The sequence below is a fragment of the Fundulus heteroclitus genome, chromosome 10 (assembly GCF_011125445.2).
Source record: "Fundulus heteroclitus isolate FHET01 chromosome 10, MU-UCD_Fhet_4.1, whole genome shotgun sequence".
Taxonomy (NCBI): domain Eukaryota; kingdom Metazoa; phylum Chordata; class Actinopteri; order Cyprinodontiformes; family Fundulidae; genus Fundulus; species Fundulus heteroclitus.
The window spans coordinates 3,664,989-3,683,113 of NC_046370.1; the positions used below are offsets into that span (position 1 = coordinate 3,664,989).

Sequence of the window (18,125 nt, forward strand, 5' to 3'; positions counted from 1 at the left end):
GCAGCTTTTCAGAAACACAAAATGTAAAAAAATGTAAATTCTTACACTGAAATGTTTTTTTTAAATCGTCCTGAAATTAAATCCCATTTCATTCCCAGCATTGCTTACATGTGTTCAGGTGCAGAAATTGCTTTAATAAAGGTGCATTCTTCCGACAATACTATCAGAACAAGAATCAATAACAAGCCAGATGGCTTTGGAACAGTACTCCGAGGACACGTTTTTACTGGCATTAGATGTGCCACAGACACACATTAAATCAGATGTTTGAGCTGTGTTTCTTATGTGTGGCTGGCACTGAGGAATGTGATAGGACTCAAGAGTAATTTCATCAGGAAACCTTAAAAGAAAAGCTCACCCTGAAGGTACGAAAGCAGCATGCAAAGCTCTATCTTGGACTGCCGAATTGAAGAGGAACGGTTCTTTTCTCTTCTCTGTGAGTTGATATTATTCAGTGTGATTTGGAACAGTAGTAGAAGCCTATGTCCTGATTCAGAATGAATGAAGGATGAATATTTTCCTTTTTTTGCCAGCATTTAAAATCGGAATGGTTATCACTAATTGCTGGTTTTATGATGATTTACAAAGTTTCATATAACATTTTTTTTATTGTTTGTTATATCTACCAACTGTCTATGCACCCATCCATAAACCGTTGGTTGGACAACTGTTTTTATCTTTTGCTGACAAATATCTTGTTCCCATGCAACAACATTTTGGAGCAAGCAACTGCTCAAAGATAAAAATGTAAAGCATTTAGCAGAAATCGGGAAAATACTTTCTCCTAAAAGACGTGCATTGTGTGGCTTTAACACAAAGAATTTTAGGAACACAACCATAAGTTCTGTCTATCACAAAGCCTGGCCTTGCTCAATCAAAGAGTCTTTATTGTCGTTATGTAACCATAATGAAGTTTTTGGTGAGACCTCGGTTCAGAATTCACATGTGACACGCAGGCACAAATCAAAACACCCTTGGAAAAAAATGGAGAATGAGCATTCTTTGAGAAAACCACAAAAAGTCAATATCAAAGAAAACTACATTTAAAGTTGACCTGTACAGCAGAAAAGAAAATACTTATCAGTATATATTTTTTTAAATCTGGAAATACCTATTAATTCAAACATAAATCATGGTTCGATGATCACTTCTAGTTTGAAAGGACTAAATTCAATTCAAAAATAAATACAATTATTCTAAATGTGAGGTTTAATTGGTCAGTAAAAGAACAATATTGAATGTAAATTCAATATTGACTTTATGTGATGCTGATTTGTTTAGCGTTTTTTGAAGCTTCCCAGGATAAATTGTTTAGAACTCACACTTCATAAATGAATTGGAATGAACTAAATTGACATTAAGGGTCAGAGGGATGCAGAATTAAGACAAACATTTTATTGTGGTACAACTAAACTTACTTATCAGAAGGGGAATATACTCTGCAATTATTAATACATAATAAGGTGCATTCAGATAAAAAAGGAAATGTTCAAGTAAAAAAAAGAAGAAAAACAGTAGTGGATTCACAGAACAATGTAAAAACAAAACTGAGTAGTTTGCATGAATGTATCAGACAAACACTCCCTGAGACGCTAAAAGTGCAAATAATCACTAGCATCTGACAAGAAGAACTGATATCAACAATCTGCATTTAAACAATTTATTTAAACTCAAGGCAAGGCAAGGCACATTTATTTGTATAGCACATTTCAATACAAAGACAATGCAAAGTGCTTTACATGATTAAAATAGAGTAGAACAGTCGAAGGCAATCCTAAACAAATGTGTTTTTAATCTCAATTTAAAAGAACCCGTGTTGCCCGATCTGAGTACTAGCAGAGCCACGCACACAGCTTTATGCAGCTATTCAAAGTGCACCATGCATATCTTTGGCCACTGACGAGTCTACAGATGTTGCTGATAATGCCCAGCTTTCAGTGTATTTGAAATTTTATCACGAATATAGTAAGGAGCTCTGTGAAGACCTGCTGGGTGTAACAACATTGGACACGCACAATAGAGGAGAGGACAAACATGCAGCAATAAAGGAGATGCTGAGAATAAGGTATATAGATCTGAAGCAGGTTGTCTCTGTCACCACAGATGGTGCCCCTGCCGTGGTGGGAAAACGGCAAAGGGCTGTGCCTGAGATGAAAGAGGACAACCCAGATCTCATTGCTTACCACTGTCTCATCCATCAGGCTGTTCTGTGTGCCACTCTGTCAGAGAGTTTTGCTGAAGTAATCAACACAGTGATGAATTTCATCAACTTCCTCAGGGCATCCTCAACCCTTCAGCATCGCTTCCTGAGAGAATTCCTGCAAGATGTTGAGGCAAACGCCGATGACCTTTACTCAGGACCACAATGTGAGGTGGCTGAGGGAAGGCAACGCACTGGGACGTTTCTGGTCTACTTCAAAATGAATTGCAACTTTCTTAAACCTGGCCAAGAGTCAGAGAGCAACACAGTTTTCACTTTTTCTGCAAGAAGAGCACAAGATGGTCGCTTTTTTTTGGTTGACAGTGCATCACACTTCAGTGAGCTCCGTTTAAAGCTGCAGGGAGAGAACAATTAAGTGGCTGATTTGGTGACAGATGTTTGCTCCCTCCAGATCTGGAAGGAAAGTGTGAACACAAATCTGCAGGAACAGATTCAGGGTGAGAGAGATGGTTCTCCCTATGTTGACTTCATAAACCCACTGATTGGGAACTCCAGTGAAAGGTTCAACAGCTTCTGCATTGGGCAGCAGCTCCTCCTGCTAATCCGGAATCCTTTTCTCATCAGAGAAATCAAAGGATTTCCGAAGGAGGCAAGACAGACTTTCAAGTGAGCAAACGGAGGATCTCTGGAGCTCATTGATCTGCAAGGAAATGCAGAATTAAGAGAGCATTTTGAGACAAGCGACCCTGCTACCTTCTTTGATGATGTTTGGATTAATTTACAGCTCTGAGTCAGCTTTTTCCACAATGAACTTTATCAAGAACAAATGTCGTTTGTTATGCCATAAGCTGGTTGAATATGCTTATTATTATTATTAATTATAATTTGGTATTATAATTTAAATAATAAATCATTCAACTCAAAATTTCCGCTATAACAAATATAGTTCAAATGGTGGTGATGTTAGCTATAAGCTTATAAGTATTTATACCACTAATGCATTAGTTAACTTGCTGTTACGAACTCATTTATGCTGGAATAAATGATCAGGTCGGACTGTTAACCGACCAGGTTTATCCAGCAGGCTGTGAGAACCCCAATGTAACTGCAATTAGAGTTTAAATCCTTATTCCTTATCACCATCCAATGATATTGTCTCTGTATTAATGTCAGATGTTAACTCCAAAGGAGGTTAGCTCTGATTTCTGAATAACCATGTAACTGTGAATTGGACTGAACACAAAACAATGTCTATTCCGCAGTGGTTGGTTTTATTGAACCAAAAGCAATTCCCTGTTACAGTAATTCTCTGATTCAAACAACTTTGGAATTCTTACTCATTACTAAACTAAAACATGCAAAAGTATATATGTAGAAATAAAGAACAAACAAAAATAAACAATGGATTAAAATGAGCGGTTAGCAGATCTTAACTTAACTCAAAGTTGTTTAACACCGCCCTCGAAACACCGGCATTTCACGTATCAGCATTGATAGACAGAACAGCTTCGGGAATCTCACCGGACGCTTTGATGTCTTACACAAAGCTAGTTCAGCTAAGCTACCTACAGTTCAGATATACGTCACCCTCCCAAGATGGCTGCTACGATGACGTATGAGGGGAGGTCCTAATGACGTAACCACGCTTACGCTGATAGGATAATGCCTCGCTTCGAGAGGGGGGGCAGCTAACTGGGAGTTTAAAGCAAAGCCCGCGACTTGAGCTCGGACAAAAAAAAGATTAAATTGATAAGAAGACGCGAAAAGAGAGAGAGGGGAAAGCATGGAAGAAGCTGAAAAGAAATAAGGCGGTAACCCACGGCGGGGTTATTGATGGATCACAAATCAACACAGCAAATCAATTGTACAATGCATGCACATACAAAGAAAATGTTCAGCAAAATAATTCCAACTTCGTCGTGGAATAAAAGCATTAACCAACACCTACAAAGTTATAACGCCTGCCCAGGCACTTCTAAACACCCTGTTGGTGAGACAGAAATAAAAAGGGGAGACCCCGTTACTTTGAGTTGCCTCGGGGCTGGTCCGGAACGCTCCGAGTGTTGCGGCTTTCTGGACGCGTCTTGACGAGCGCAGTTGTCCACAGGCTGCAGCGGGACGGGGAAGAAGCTCCTTCGTTTCTTCCTCCGGGTTCGGTCGCTTTGTTGGCCAGACAAAGCGGGGTCCTCTTCGATCACTGGGAGATGCGGCGTCTCTCAGTCTTTTGATCAGAGGGAATTTAAAAGTACTTATTTAAGTCGACCTCCTGTTATAAAGCAGGGAATAACCGTTGCGTCGAAAAATCTCGGTCCAGCGAGCAATCGAACACGTGGCGTGGGAATCACCCCAACGGAATCAGCTGTGCATGTCTTCTCGGGTTGGCTAACAGCCAGGGAAGAAGGGAGATCTTTGTGGGTGATCGGCTTTTATAGCCATCACCATAGCAACCTTATCTTGATCGGCGGCCATTTTGCCGTGTTGCGTGATGGGAGTTGGTGGCCATTTTGACCACATTGCATCATGGGTAACGTAGTCCGTTACCGCTTTCTGTCACGTCTGAACTGGCACAACACGTTCTAGACTCACAAATGAACACCTGCATGTCTGCATCATGTCTGCATGAGAATGGCATCGACTCCTTTCCAACCAATATTTAAACTACTGGCAGGAAAATACCATGCCCATTCCTCTCATTAAGTAAAAGAAAGAATAATCAAAAGAGAAAATATGGTTTTAAAAGCTTTGTTTCCAGTTTCCTCCTGAAATAGCCATTTTTATTTATTGTTTTTTGAAGATGCTAACCCGTTAATTTTTAGGTTGGTACCTAATGAAATATGTTTTTTTTTCTCTATTTGCCCCACTTTTTAAAATAAAAGAGTCTTTTTATTTATTGTTGTTTTCTAAAGAACTAAAAACTAAAAACTTAAACTCGAAGCTTAAGCTTTCAGTTCTTTTTTTCTTTTCTTTTTTAATAGTGTCCTGTCTGGCAATGTGGCAATAAGAATTGCCACAATGAGCCCAACAGATTTTATTTTCACAAGCGGAGCCATACCGCTTTCGCTATAGTGCGCCGCTTAATTTATACATGCAAGTAACTTTATCATAATGTATGCAGGGAACATTTCATGCTATATGGACACTAAAACAAGAAGGTAGAAAAGAGAAAAAAAAGACAAAAGGTAAAAAAGGAGGAGCAAAAAGGGAGACAATGATACAACATTCTCTGTCTGCTTCTTCACCTGCAAAGAGATATAAAAAGAAAAGCACAACCAGCCGATAACGTATTAAGGACACAATCATTGATACCATCACTGAATTATAGACAATATTACTTAATACAACATGTATAAATTGACAGCTGAAGATAATAATAAGGGTTTTCTGTATCATTATCCCTTAAGCTTTCAGTTCTTAAGGTTTGGACCTCTTCAGTTTTGGAGGGGAAATGGCTATTAGGCTCAGTTTGCAATTCAAAAATGTGTTTTATTCAGAAGTTTCTGTTTAAATCTGAATAAAAGGCTTTACATTTGTTTGTCTGGGACTACCTTTATGATAGTAAAATAGCTAGTTGTTCACAATAAAGTACACCTTGTAAACAGTGACAATGTGATTAGGTAAGACCATAAAAGACAAAAGCTGGACCTCTGTTCAGACCTTAGGGAATTTCTGTAACTGGACTTTAGTAAGTTTGAATTGAATACCCCTGATCTTGTAATATTCTAGGTTCTGTTTTGGTTTGTTTACTCTCCTGCCTTAGGTTCTCTGGCTGCTTTGAGTTTTGTCTTGTCTAGGTTCCTGTTTAGGTTGTTTACAGTTAGTTTGTCCTGTTTTGGTGATCCGTGTTAGTCTTAGCTTTATCTTTTTTATACTTCGGGGTTGTTTTGTTTCTTATCAGGTCTGGTGTAGTTTGTTTCTGTCCACTTGTCCTCTCAGCTTTTTAGGTTTGGTTTCTGATCTGTTCTTGTTTTGAGCCTCAGCGCTGATGTCTGGTCTAATTACTTACTCTGCACACCTGCCTAACTCCACCCCTCCTGCAATCACCTCTCACTGGTTTCACCTGCCTCCACCTCCATATAAACTGTTGGGACCAGACATCAGTGCCAGGTCGTCTTGTTGGTCTTGTCATGGTTTTTGGGTGAGTCAATCATGATCTGTTGTTTGTTTTTTGACCAAGTTTTTCCCTTCCAGAGAACCTGAGCCATTCTGTCATGTTACCAGTCAGTTTCTGTTCCTATGAAGTTCTGGCTGTTTTTTATTAGTCTTTTTGATTATTCAGTCCTATTTGCATTGCTCTGCTTTTTGTTAAATAAATCCCTTTTTTAAGAACCTCTGCTGGTCTGGCTGAATTCTGGGTCCGCTGCCGTGATTCATTACAGATCTAGACTAAAGTTTAACCAAATAGCAGAATCTGCAGAACAATTTTAAATCTTATAAAAGCCATGTTATAACCAATTTACTAGCATTTCCTTCTTTTATAAGACATATGTATTCATACTGTCTGTTAGATCTAAAAATCTTGAAAGCCAAAATAATCAATATCAATCTTTCCATTTTTTTTTCCATCAAAGCAGACACGCTACTTTGCACTACTTTGCTAATTTTTTTGAAACCAAAAAGGGCTTTTGCTCACCCCAAAACAATCAGGAAGGCAACTACCATCTGCATCGTCACAATCTGGAAATTTCTCAGTGTAATCACAAAACTAATCGATTACCTGACAGTAAAAGTCATCTCTGATTGCAGTGACCAGTGAGTTCACTGAAGTTTGAGAGGTGTGGCATTCAGTATCCTCATTTTGAAAGCAACAGCACTGTGGTGTTGTTAAACTTTCATGAGTAAAACATAAACTAATAATGTGGAGAAAAGTAAGACCTGCATTACAATGGATTTCTCCTCAATACAAAGTACGATACTTTAGTGATACAGTTTTTCGGGGTAATGTTCTGACCCAGACCCTTTAAAGTGTTTTTTACATATTTTTTATTTCTGATAATTTAAATGAATATATAAATCATCTCCTATGAGCCGAAACACAAAAGCAAATAAAAACTGGTAAAAATTACATTTAAAGGGAACATATTCTTTTTAATGCGTTCCTCTTCACATTTAAAGCATTTAGTTGTTGTCCATATAAAGTGGGACTACAATGTTTTGGTCTGAATTCCTTATTAATCTAGCCCCAAGTATACTCCAAGTACACAATAAAGTGTATTTAAAGGGTAAGAATTTGGATTTTGCGTGATATGTTCCCCTTAAAGTATGTTAAAAAACTTTTTTAAAGAACGGAGATACATTTGAGGACAGAGATGGAGGTCAAAGATTCAACCTTTTCAAAGTTGCACATTCTAAAGAAATGCTGGACTTCTTGTCCTAATAGGTCAGGTAATTAGCAGTCATGTGTGTCTGTGTGAGAAGGCTGGTTGGACAGTTATCTAATGGCTGACCTCAAGGCTGAAAGGAAAAAGAGAAAAGATGGGGCAGGTGAATGACAGAAGGAAATTAAACGTAATAGGCTTGAAGTAAATGTTCATAACACATATGCTGTTGTTTAGGTTTTTTATGTGTTATTGTGGCACCTGAGTTGCGTTATCAGTTCACCTGACAGACAGCACTATCCATGTTTTATGTTTTTAAATTAGTCTGTTTCAATAAAAAGGACATGTGGATGAGAAAGGCAACACCAAACAACAGCAATGCTGAAAAGAATTCCAACTATGTAAATGTAAGCATTTTGTTCAGGTTTTATGTAAAAACAAGAAAGTTTTTACAACTAATAATACAACTAAAATTCATGATCTTTGGAAGGTTGAACAGAATATAGCTTCTTACACGTATGTAAAAAATATAGATAGAGCATTTAGGTGTTTGCTTTTGTGGTAGCTCCTCTTGATTAAAAATATTTAATGTGACACATAACTAAACTGAGAAATGTAAGGAACATCATCTCTGACAGCTTCCCGTTCTGCAGTTTTCTCTGGATCATTCAAAGTCAGAAAAAAGTAATGCTTACTTAGAATCACGCTTACAACATCAGGCCAGAAAAAAAAAAAAAACATGGGGCTTGTGCTGCCTGACTTCAGTTAATATCCATAAAAAGGAAATGAGCAGACACAGAAATATGTAAACTCCATAATCAGAACAGAATGCATTATAAGACAGCTATACAGCTAAATGAAATAGTGCTTACATTTAATCTATTTATTTTTCTCTCCTCTGACAACTGAAAATTGAGTATTTTTTCATTGGTTATTATTCCAAAAGAAAAGTGTGGTCATGGTTCAGTGCATTTCACCTATATTTGATGCCATGTTCTAAACGTTGATTTTATTTTATTTGTGCTTATTATATAAAGAGACATAGTAAGGGATTGTCCAACCATTCTTTGCCCATGGTTTCTTACCCTGCCAGGAACCACACATGTGGTTTACTGTCCGTTTTAAACAGGGCAGCAGGCATCAGCCCGCTATGATCAAGTTGTTGCATATTGAGGTGGGTCCTGTTCCATAAATTTACTGAGGAAATTACAGAAGTCAAAAAGGCTTATTTCTGTACAGTTAAAGAAATCATGCAGATTTTTAATTCGGATGTGATGTGGGAAACTGATGTATAATCACATTTTAGTTTAAACCGTATACATGAATATGATTTGGAAAAAACGCAGTAATTTAGCGATGTAGTTTTCGAAAATTCAGGTAACAACAAAATTATGTGCTTGTGCAAATTCTCAGTTATCCGGGTCATCGCAACAGCAAACAAGCTTAAATCGAAGGCAACCAGACTTTCGTTCAGTTGTTTCTGAAAACGTTTTGACACCTATCCAGGAGTCTTTGTCAATTCTGGTGGTTTCAATTGAGCAACCTGTAGTTGGTGCGCTGCTGTTTTTAAGGAGATGGAGGCCCATCCTCCCAGACGCATTCTCAGTCAGATGAAAGTCAATGACCCTCGTCAAAAACTATTGCTTGGTGTGAGTGGAGTACTTGGTCATCTGAATGAAGATGAGACCGCTGATGTAATCTCTCTGGAATGTGTTGGAGGACCGAGCTGTAAACACTGGGGAGTTGCAGTGCTCTTTGTTCTTGAGGTCCAAGTGGACTGCTGAATCTTGCCCCAAGCTGCTGGCCATCCTGTGCTGTGCCATGCAGTTACGCAGCTATTGTTTAGTTCATCCATTGTAGGAGTCTGAGAAAGTCACCCCTAATAAACTACTAAATTACTTTTGTAGTTTATTTGGCAGAATTCAGACTTTTTGTCAAAATTAGTTCTAGTTGGAGACAACTTTGGTACTGAACTGGATATGGATGCACTTTCAGGCAGCACAAGGCATTCCCTAGGGTTAGGTCAGCTCACCAAGACTGGGTACATATAGTGCGTGGCAAGATGGTTCCTGTGTTCGGATCGACCTTGCCTGCTGGTGTAAAAAAGTTTTAATATTGCTAGTTGTTTTCTCTGTTTGTACATAAACGTTACCTCAGCTGCCCAAACCTACGACGGCGTTACGCTATTAAACATCAAATTCTCAATGGAGAGCCATTGCAACAGTTGGAGCAACGATCAGAAAATGTTTTCTCCACCGTTTGTGTGCTCTGCACCTGTGAGCTCGCTGCTGTGCATTGATCGTGGAGTTTTTCGGTCCAGGAAGCAGAAAAGGGGATCCAGAGTAGTTTGTCCAAGTTCGAATGAGAAGGTACCGGAGGCTGGCTTCTTCAACGTGGGGTGATGCACGCTGTCGTCGGCCCATTAACCTTCTATCATCCAGCCGAGTTGTACCCCGGTGTTCATCACTCACCTGTTTTACTGCCCCTATCGATGCTGTTTTTTTTTTTTTTCGTCAGGTTTAATTGGTTACCTGCCCGACAATCTGGTTGTTTGTGTGTGGACAGATGTTCATCAGAAAGAAATCTGTCCGGCTGGTTGCTCCGTTGTGGGAACTCCTCGTCTCTCAGGGCGTGGTGGTGGTGGACTGTGCTTCGGGACAGATTCTCATGCAGATTGATCAACACTGACTCTTTTTATTGTTTCAAATTACAGATGACCAAGGTTGGTTCGTTGAAATTGTTCTATTGTCTTTTAATTAATCAACCATCTGGTCCTGTTGGAGTTTTTCTAAAGGATTTTAATGACTTCCTTTCATCCGTTGTTATACTAGGGAAGGTTTTCATTTTGGGAGATTTTAATCTTCATAATGATGATGCGTCATGTAACGCAGCTGCTGATTTCATCAATAATACAGACTCTTTTGGCTTTAAACAGCATGTCACTGATCCCACACATGTAAAGGGACACACATTAGATCTGTTTTTTTTCCCCTCTGGGATTAAATATTAACAATATTCGTATTGAAGACATATATGTAAGTAACCACAGTTGCACACATTTTAACTTGTCATTTAATTTGTATCCAGTACCATCCCTAATATTAGTGCAAAGAAGGATATTAATATCCTCAGCTGTCACTTCATACATGTCATATTAATTAAAACTGTATATTCTTCAGTGATGGTATCAAGACGTTGGTGGTTTGTACCTGTAATACTTTATCTAAGTGTGTCAGTTCTTTTGCACCTCTGTCTTGAGCGTTGTCACCATGAACGTTGAAGTCTTCCACAATAATTACAGTGCTTTACGATTGCTTAAGCACAATTTTGAAAACATGGCTCTGAATTTCACAACACTACACATAATTAGCACAACCGCACACACAATATGCAAACTTAGCACTGTAACAATCCCTCGTAAAGCTTCCCCATTCTCATAGTATGTTGCTAAACAGGCTGATTGTGGTGCATGAGTATTAAACCCATCCTTCAAGCAGATGATGGTCGCAAAGGGAGTACAGAGTACCATTTATTTAGAAGTCCAGGTCTTCCCCTCTTCCCTCATTGCCCCATGTTTCCTGTTTTATTGAACAAAGGTGACCCCTTTTCTTGATCTGTGCTCTTAATAAATTAAAAACTACTTCTGCCCACATACACCCACATATGATCCACAAATGCAATGCCATTTACACTCTATACCACAATCCCCTGACTGTCCTATTATTTTACACTTCTATTTAATTTGTTCACACTGATCCTAATTCCCGTCAGTGTCCTCATCTCAGTCTGTCCTTGAATCTGACTTACTGTCTATTTGTCTATTTTTTTTTTTCTTCACATGCCCTTGCTTCTGGAATGAGATGCTAATGTGCTGCCAGCAAAGCAAATACACATACATATATTTTGAGTGTGCAAATACATGAGGAAAAAATAAGACTGCTGATTGACGTTTCCACAGTTATCACCTTACCTCTGTCCTCTGCCAGCTGTTCTTTCAGAACTTGTCCTCCAATTTGCCATTTAAAGCACATATTCCATGCATTTTCTTTCTATTCAGTCAGTACCTACTTTATAATTCACAGGTACTTAAGAATATTTAGATGCATCTCATATAGTTAGAATCCCATCAAACTTTACTTATAACTTAAAGTTTAAATTATGAGTACTGCAGGACTGTTGAGGAAGCCCAGGTTGCATTAATAGCAAATATTAGTTTGCACGCCACGCATTCTCAGTGATACTATAGTTTTCAATCCAGGCTGCTACTCATACTAGCACCTCACACATCAAAAGTAGATAATTTCCAAATTCTAATGTTCTTATAATAATCAAAATAACAGACACAATTGCTTTAAGTACATCACCTTGTGTACATTGAACCTATACAAAATCAAAACGTTGGCTGTTATATGCAATTATTGAAATAAATGTCCTTTATGATAATACTGTGATTAAATGAGATGCAGATGTACAATAAATTTGAAAGGAAATTATTTGGTATGCTCATCTGATTCTCCTCAGCACACAGGGTATGTTTTTCAGCAGAGGAAACGGAAAACCCAAAGACTGATTTATTTCCAGTAAAATATAACTTTATAGCTTATGGGGGAATAGCATGCAGCTCATTTAATGATAATATTGAAATTAATGTATTGTGGTTATTTCTTATATTCAACACAATTGATTTGTTTATTGATCTCCAATTACACAAATTGTTTCAAGATACGCAAAGGGAAAAAAATATATAAATAAAATCAAGGAAAATTAAAAAAAGACTGTAAAAAAACAGTTGTCTGTAAGTTAAAGAGAGTATCAAACAGAAAAGGTTGAAATAATTTATGCTATCTCTTTGCCCATTCCTCCAAGCCAGTCCATTATGTAGTCCCATGTCTGAAGAGTGTGCTACCCAGTCCACAATAATGATATTTTGTACTGAGTTAAGTTCACATAAAGGAGTAGTGTTTAGAACTGTGTAAAAATAAAATAAAACTAGAAAGCTATGTTTTCACGACTAGAAATAATACGTTTAAAAAAATTACAAATGTGGTTTGAGATATGTTATATTTGAAAAGAAGTTTTGTCAAATATATATTTTCTTATTTTCAAAAACTCTTACTTTAAAAATACAGTGGTGTAGAGCTAAAGACATTTTCTGGTCAGTCAGTGGTCAATATCTATGAACTGGAAGGAGAGTAGAGAGGAGACAGCAAGTAATGTGGAGTTGAAGTTTAGCTGTTTGCCCTCAACTTCCTCTAATCCTAAATGATGGCAGTGATTTCAGTGAAACCCCAACTCATATATCAGTCAATCTCTCAAAATCTGTCTTGTAAATCTTTCCTAAAATAGGGTGCATCTTTTGCAGATGCAATACTGGAAATTTCCCACTCCACCCTAAGCAAAACAATTTCTTTATAGGATATGTAACAATATATAGACTTCTAATGACTAATTGCATCAGTGTCTTGGGTTCAAGACCATGTGTTATTCATTTTGTGACAATGGAAATGAAACTATGGTATATTTAATTTTTAATTCATTCCATGTTCTCAGAAGTTTTTTTGCTAAATATTTCTAATATGCATGCACGGCCAGCTCGGCTTTGTAAACAAGAGACTGGAGAACAACACAGAGAAATGGTGTGTGACGTCTAGCCATATTCCATCTGAGAAGATACCTTTAGTTCTTCACAAAAATGACTTTTTAATTATTTCTATTTAAAAATATTGAAATTTCACTTGCTGCTCCTTTAAGCAGGACTGAAAGACAGATGAAATCCAGGGCTTAGACTTTGGAGAAAGAGATCCCATTCCCCATTCACATCAGCTGTGTGCTGCAATGGGGTTTTAAGGTGCATGCTGGAGAGTATGGACCCCTAACTTGGTGTAAATAGTTTAAAAATCTTACAATGAGAGACTTTAATACAGAAATATGGCTAAAACTATTCTGTGAATAATTTGAGTTGCTCAATTACTAAAATTCCTCGAGGCAAATTTTCTGCCTCGGGGCTTTGGTAAATTTTGTTTAACTATTCAGCGCAGTGTTCTGGTCGGGTAGTTGTTTGGGTTGCACAATGCTCTCACTATTGCTTATGACTGACTTGGCTACTGATACATGGATGCCAAATACGATTCCACACTTTGGACACCAAAAGTGTCTAAAGAGCGGGCTCAGAATAAGCTTAACAGAAGAGACAACACGGCGCTGTGCGTGTGCTGCAGAACTGAATTAGCACCCCGTAATACCACGTCCTCAGTGCTGCGACAGCTGAGCAGCAGCTGCTAGAGGATGCTGGCTCCCAGTGTTTTCCTTTCATTGCTTGGCCCTCAGTGTGCAGCCCCGGCTCTGCCATGCGTCCAATCACATGTGAGTATGTAGGATCATACCTTTTGTGTGAAAACAGAGAGTAGGGCAGATGCTTCTCTGCGAGTAAGACGGCAGTGAGGAGAGTGTGTGAGTGTGCCCCATTGTCCTGTAGTAAAACTATGAGTGACACCCGAAAGTGGAGCAGGATTGGGCCACAGCTATAACATAAACCAAAATAACTTTAGAAGCAGGTTTCACCACAAATCTGTATAGACATTTCTGACCTGTCCCTCCTACAGCACCGTTAGAAGAGATCTGGGTTGTGTTCTGAGTTTTTTTTTTTTTATTAATTTTTTCAAAAAGGTTTGATTAGAGGAATAAGCGAACGTAAGAGTGGGTTTTATACCAGAAAAAATGCACAAACTTAGGCAGTTAAAAGGCTTTAAACAAATTAACGGGTTTTCAAACTGTGAACCATTAATTCTTGTAAAGTTAAGGTAAAATAGAAAGCTGCAAAAGATCCCAAACTAGGAGCCCTTTAGGAGTTTTTTTAGCTCCTAAAGGGCTCCTAGTTTGGGATCTTTTGTCTGTCTGCAGAACGAGACCACTCGTATGTACAAAGAAACTAAAAGTCAGGTTTGATGTATAAAAGATAGCATTTCTTATGCCTAAATTTTATGTTTCTGTTCAATTTTTGAACGGGAATGTGTAATCATCTTCTTTTTTCTGTACTTTTTTGTACTAAACAACAACAGTGTAACTTGACTCTCGAGTACACAACAAGGATTCTAGTTTGTGTCAATAGCATGATGCTTTGATGTTTAGAAATGTTCATCTGGGACACACCGGTGGCGTAGTTGCCTTGCAGCAAGAAGGTCCTGGGTTCAAACCCCGGGTTCAGCCTGGGGCCTTTCTGCATTGAGTGGAGTATTTAGAAAGTGGATGCATGGATTATGTTCCTGTCCTCTAGCTCAACTACTAAAAAAAATATTTATTCAATTCCATTTTATTTATATAGAGCCAATTCACAACACATGTCATCTCAAGGGACTTTACAGTCATTTATCATAAGATTCACTATAATAAAATTGTGTGTAATATAACATCCATAATAGAGATAGAATATCAGATTAAACAAAACTCTAACACAATTTAAATACTTTTTTCCCAGAACGGCAAATAGTGTTTTATTAAACTATGTTAATGAGTAACGTAAGAGCAAAATGTACTTTGAATTATCAGATAAAACAATGAAGTGACTGGAATGGGGATTTTGTTGCCCTTTACTATATCTCAGGCAGCATCTAAAAGCTACAGAGGGAAACTCGACTGTTAGAAACACAAACAAAATGTCAGCGTGTGAGATGTTTTAAGTTCTATACATATTTTCAGGAATATGCTGGTAAAAATACATTGTTTCTTGTCTCTTACCCTTACCACTCTATCTGGTAAGTATGTTTCTGCAGCCACTTCTGGGTGAAATAATAATAATTAAAAAAACATTATAGTAACTAGTTACTTCGCTACGATTTGTGGAAAACTTCAACTTGTACAAATACAGTACAGTTGCAGCACACTATAATTAAATCTGCTTTCCAACCTGCTGGACTGCTAAGACAAGGCTGGAGATTACAGCATTATGCCACACCCCCATCGCACAGTGCTTTAGACTTCTGACTTCAACACTTTTGAACACTTATTCAACATTATTTAACTCAAATGGGTGAAAAACAGATTGTTTAGGCTTTCAAACTGTGAAAAAAATATCTCATGATATAGCTTTGACTCACAAAAAAAGCAATAATGAGCTGCATAGCGTTGAGAAGTTGACACTGTCAAATCGAAACAGACAAATGTTGCTTTAACAGATTGTATTGTGATGCTCAGATGTGATTGGATAGGAACAAATTAACAAGCAGGCTTAATGCCAACAAATTTGTTTTCTTCTGGTTTGAGCATGTCTGAAACTAATTGTGGAATGCTATATTAGTTGTATTCTGCTTGTGGAAGTTTTATGTAAGTGCAGAATTATGAATCCTGATTGTCTCTTCATTTAGTAACTAAAAATGAAAGAAGTAAGATCAATCATCCCTTCTCATGGCAAACCCTTTTATATTTATATATTTTAAAAAAAAAATCCCGTCAGCATCAATCACATCAAAAAGGATAATTATAACCACATGGAATTTTTAGCAGCAATTTTTAGTAGTTCATCTCTGGTAAGATTTCTCTGTTCTGGGACCTCCCTGCCCTTCCATCTGCAGCGGTGGAACGCCTGAGGCAACAGTGACCCCAGAGCACGAAACAGAGCAGTGTCATTGACAGCAGACATGACACTGATGAAGTCAGACACAGTTTACAAAGCAGGTGGAGGTGAGCCGCAAAATGGTTTGGGAGAAAAAAATAGACAGGCCATCCATCGCAAAAAAAAAAAAAAAAAAAACAAAAAAAAAAACCTTCATCAGTTAGTTCTTAGAGGATCTGAAATACCATGGCTTAATTTTGACAATGTTGATTACAGAATTTTTATTTTTTGTCTTGGTAACAGATTTTTAAATGGATGTGTTTACATTCAAATGTCAACAATTCTTTTCCAGAAGAGAAAAACACACACATGAAGACGCTCAGACCTGAACATGTATGGTCCTCCAGTAGATCTGTCTTTTAAAGACCTCAACAATGTCACAGGTACAATGATTTGCTTTTTTTCTTCACATTAAGGAACTGTAACGGTCTGTTTGCTTTAATGATCTGAGTGTATTAACCATATGGTGGACATATTGTAAGGGGACATACATTTAGGTTTTAGTAGCAAAGAGATAATTGCAAAATGTTCCTGCAGAGCTTGATTGACCACTGATTGCGGTTTAGGTGCAATGTCGGAGGTCTCCCGCATCGCTCTGCGCCCCTTAAGGACCAACTCGAAGAATAAGTACCTTAGCCAAGCCTTGCGTCTCAGCAACAACAACATCACACACCTTATCGGCCTGGAATTCATGCTGAGCCACTTTCTGGCTGAGCCATCAATGCTCGGCTGGCTGGACCTGTCCTTCAACAAATTAACGAGCATTGAATGTGTAAGATTCAGTTTTAATTCATGCTTTTTCGATATGTACTTATTTGCCAAGTGGGATTGCCACGTTTGCAGCTTCACTCGTAGTACACGTTTTGACTGAACTTACTCTTTATTTGTATTCACATTGCATTATATTTTCCATACAATATTCAGTCTACTAGAATTTCTAGCAACCTCATTAAATCTAATTGTTAGACTGGTAAAACTTGTATATGTATTCTGCATCATAGATTTATTTATGACTCTAATTTGAATTTACAGTTTACGCTAGTGTCTGTATGTGCATTTCAGGTTCTATGTGAGCTAAAAGAGCTGCGCGTTTTGTACCTTCATGGCAACGACATCTGGAACCTGAATGACGTAAACAAGCTGGGAGGGCTGAGCCATCTCCACACCATCACGCTGCATGGAAACGCCATAGAAAACCTCAAGGGCTACAGGTGCTTTGCGTTTACGTTCAGCCAGGTCTTTTAAAACTCCAATGGCGACATATTCACAGTCAATCTTATGTTGCAGTTATGGCTGTAACAGAGTTAACAGAAAATAACCTAAAATGAAAAAAAAAAAAAAAAAAAAAAAAAAAACGTAATGTGTGTGCATTTGACCGTGTTTTAAGGAGTCACGTCATTTTGGCCTTGCCTCACCTGAAGAGGATGGACTTCAGTGCTGTGACTCGACAGGAGAAGGCCTTGGCGAATATCTGGTGTAAAACCTTCAAGTCGGCCAAAAAAGAAGAGAAATACGTGTCAACAGATAACAAAGTAATTCAATAAAGTAGTTACGAATCTTTTTTTTTTTTTTGTATCTAAAAATGCTTTATAAATGGTTTCACAAATTATATAGCATGCAATAATTGTTTTGTCTTATGGACGAAGTGAATCTAGGAAATCTGGACAAATAGACCTGGAGGATAATTCAGTTTCACTACAAGGCAGCATGTTTTATGCAAGAATCCAGCCATACACATAGACTTTTTCATTCCCTTTAATGTTTTTAATTGCTCTATATTTATTTTGTAGCTGGCTGGGCTTTTTAAACAGGAAACATTTATCATATCAACCTGGAAACTGACAGCTTTCCTCCTAATATGTCCTGAAGCATCCCTGAAACCTCCTTAGTTGTGTGGATTTAATTGCCTCCCAATCAGCAAATGCTATAGACAAATCTGACCAACGAATCCAATGCCAACAGAAAAAAAAAAAATCGTTCAGATGTAATTTTATATTTGGTGGATTTGATATTGATACTTGTGTAAGGTGGGACATTGACT

General features: G+C 37.8%; 1 protein-coding gene across 1 annotated transcript; it reads left to right on the forward strand.

Moving 5' to 3' along the window:
• Window positions 1-16,376: 16,376 nt before the first annotated feature.
• On the forward strand, window positions 16,377-17,645 carry lrrc51 (leucine rich repeat containing 51). The gene is made up of 4 exons (XM_021308084.2): window positions 16,377-16,467; window positions 16,651-16,856; window positions 17,147-17,295; window positions 17,472-17,645. Exons 1-4 carry the CDS (start codon window positions 16,416-16,418, stop codon window positions 17,626-17,628), a joined length of 564 nt encoding a protein of 187 aa, XP_021163759.1. The 5' UTR covers window positions 16,377-16,415; the 3' UTR covers window positions 17,629-17,645.
• The last annotated feature ends 480 nt before the right edge of the window (window positions 17,646-18,125 follow it).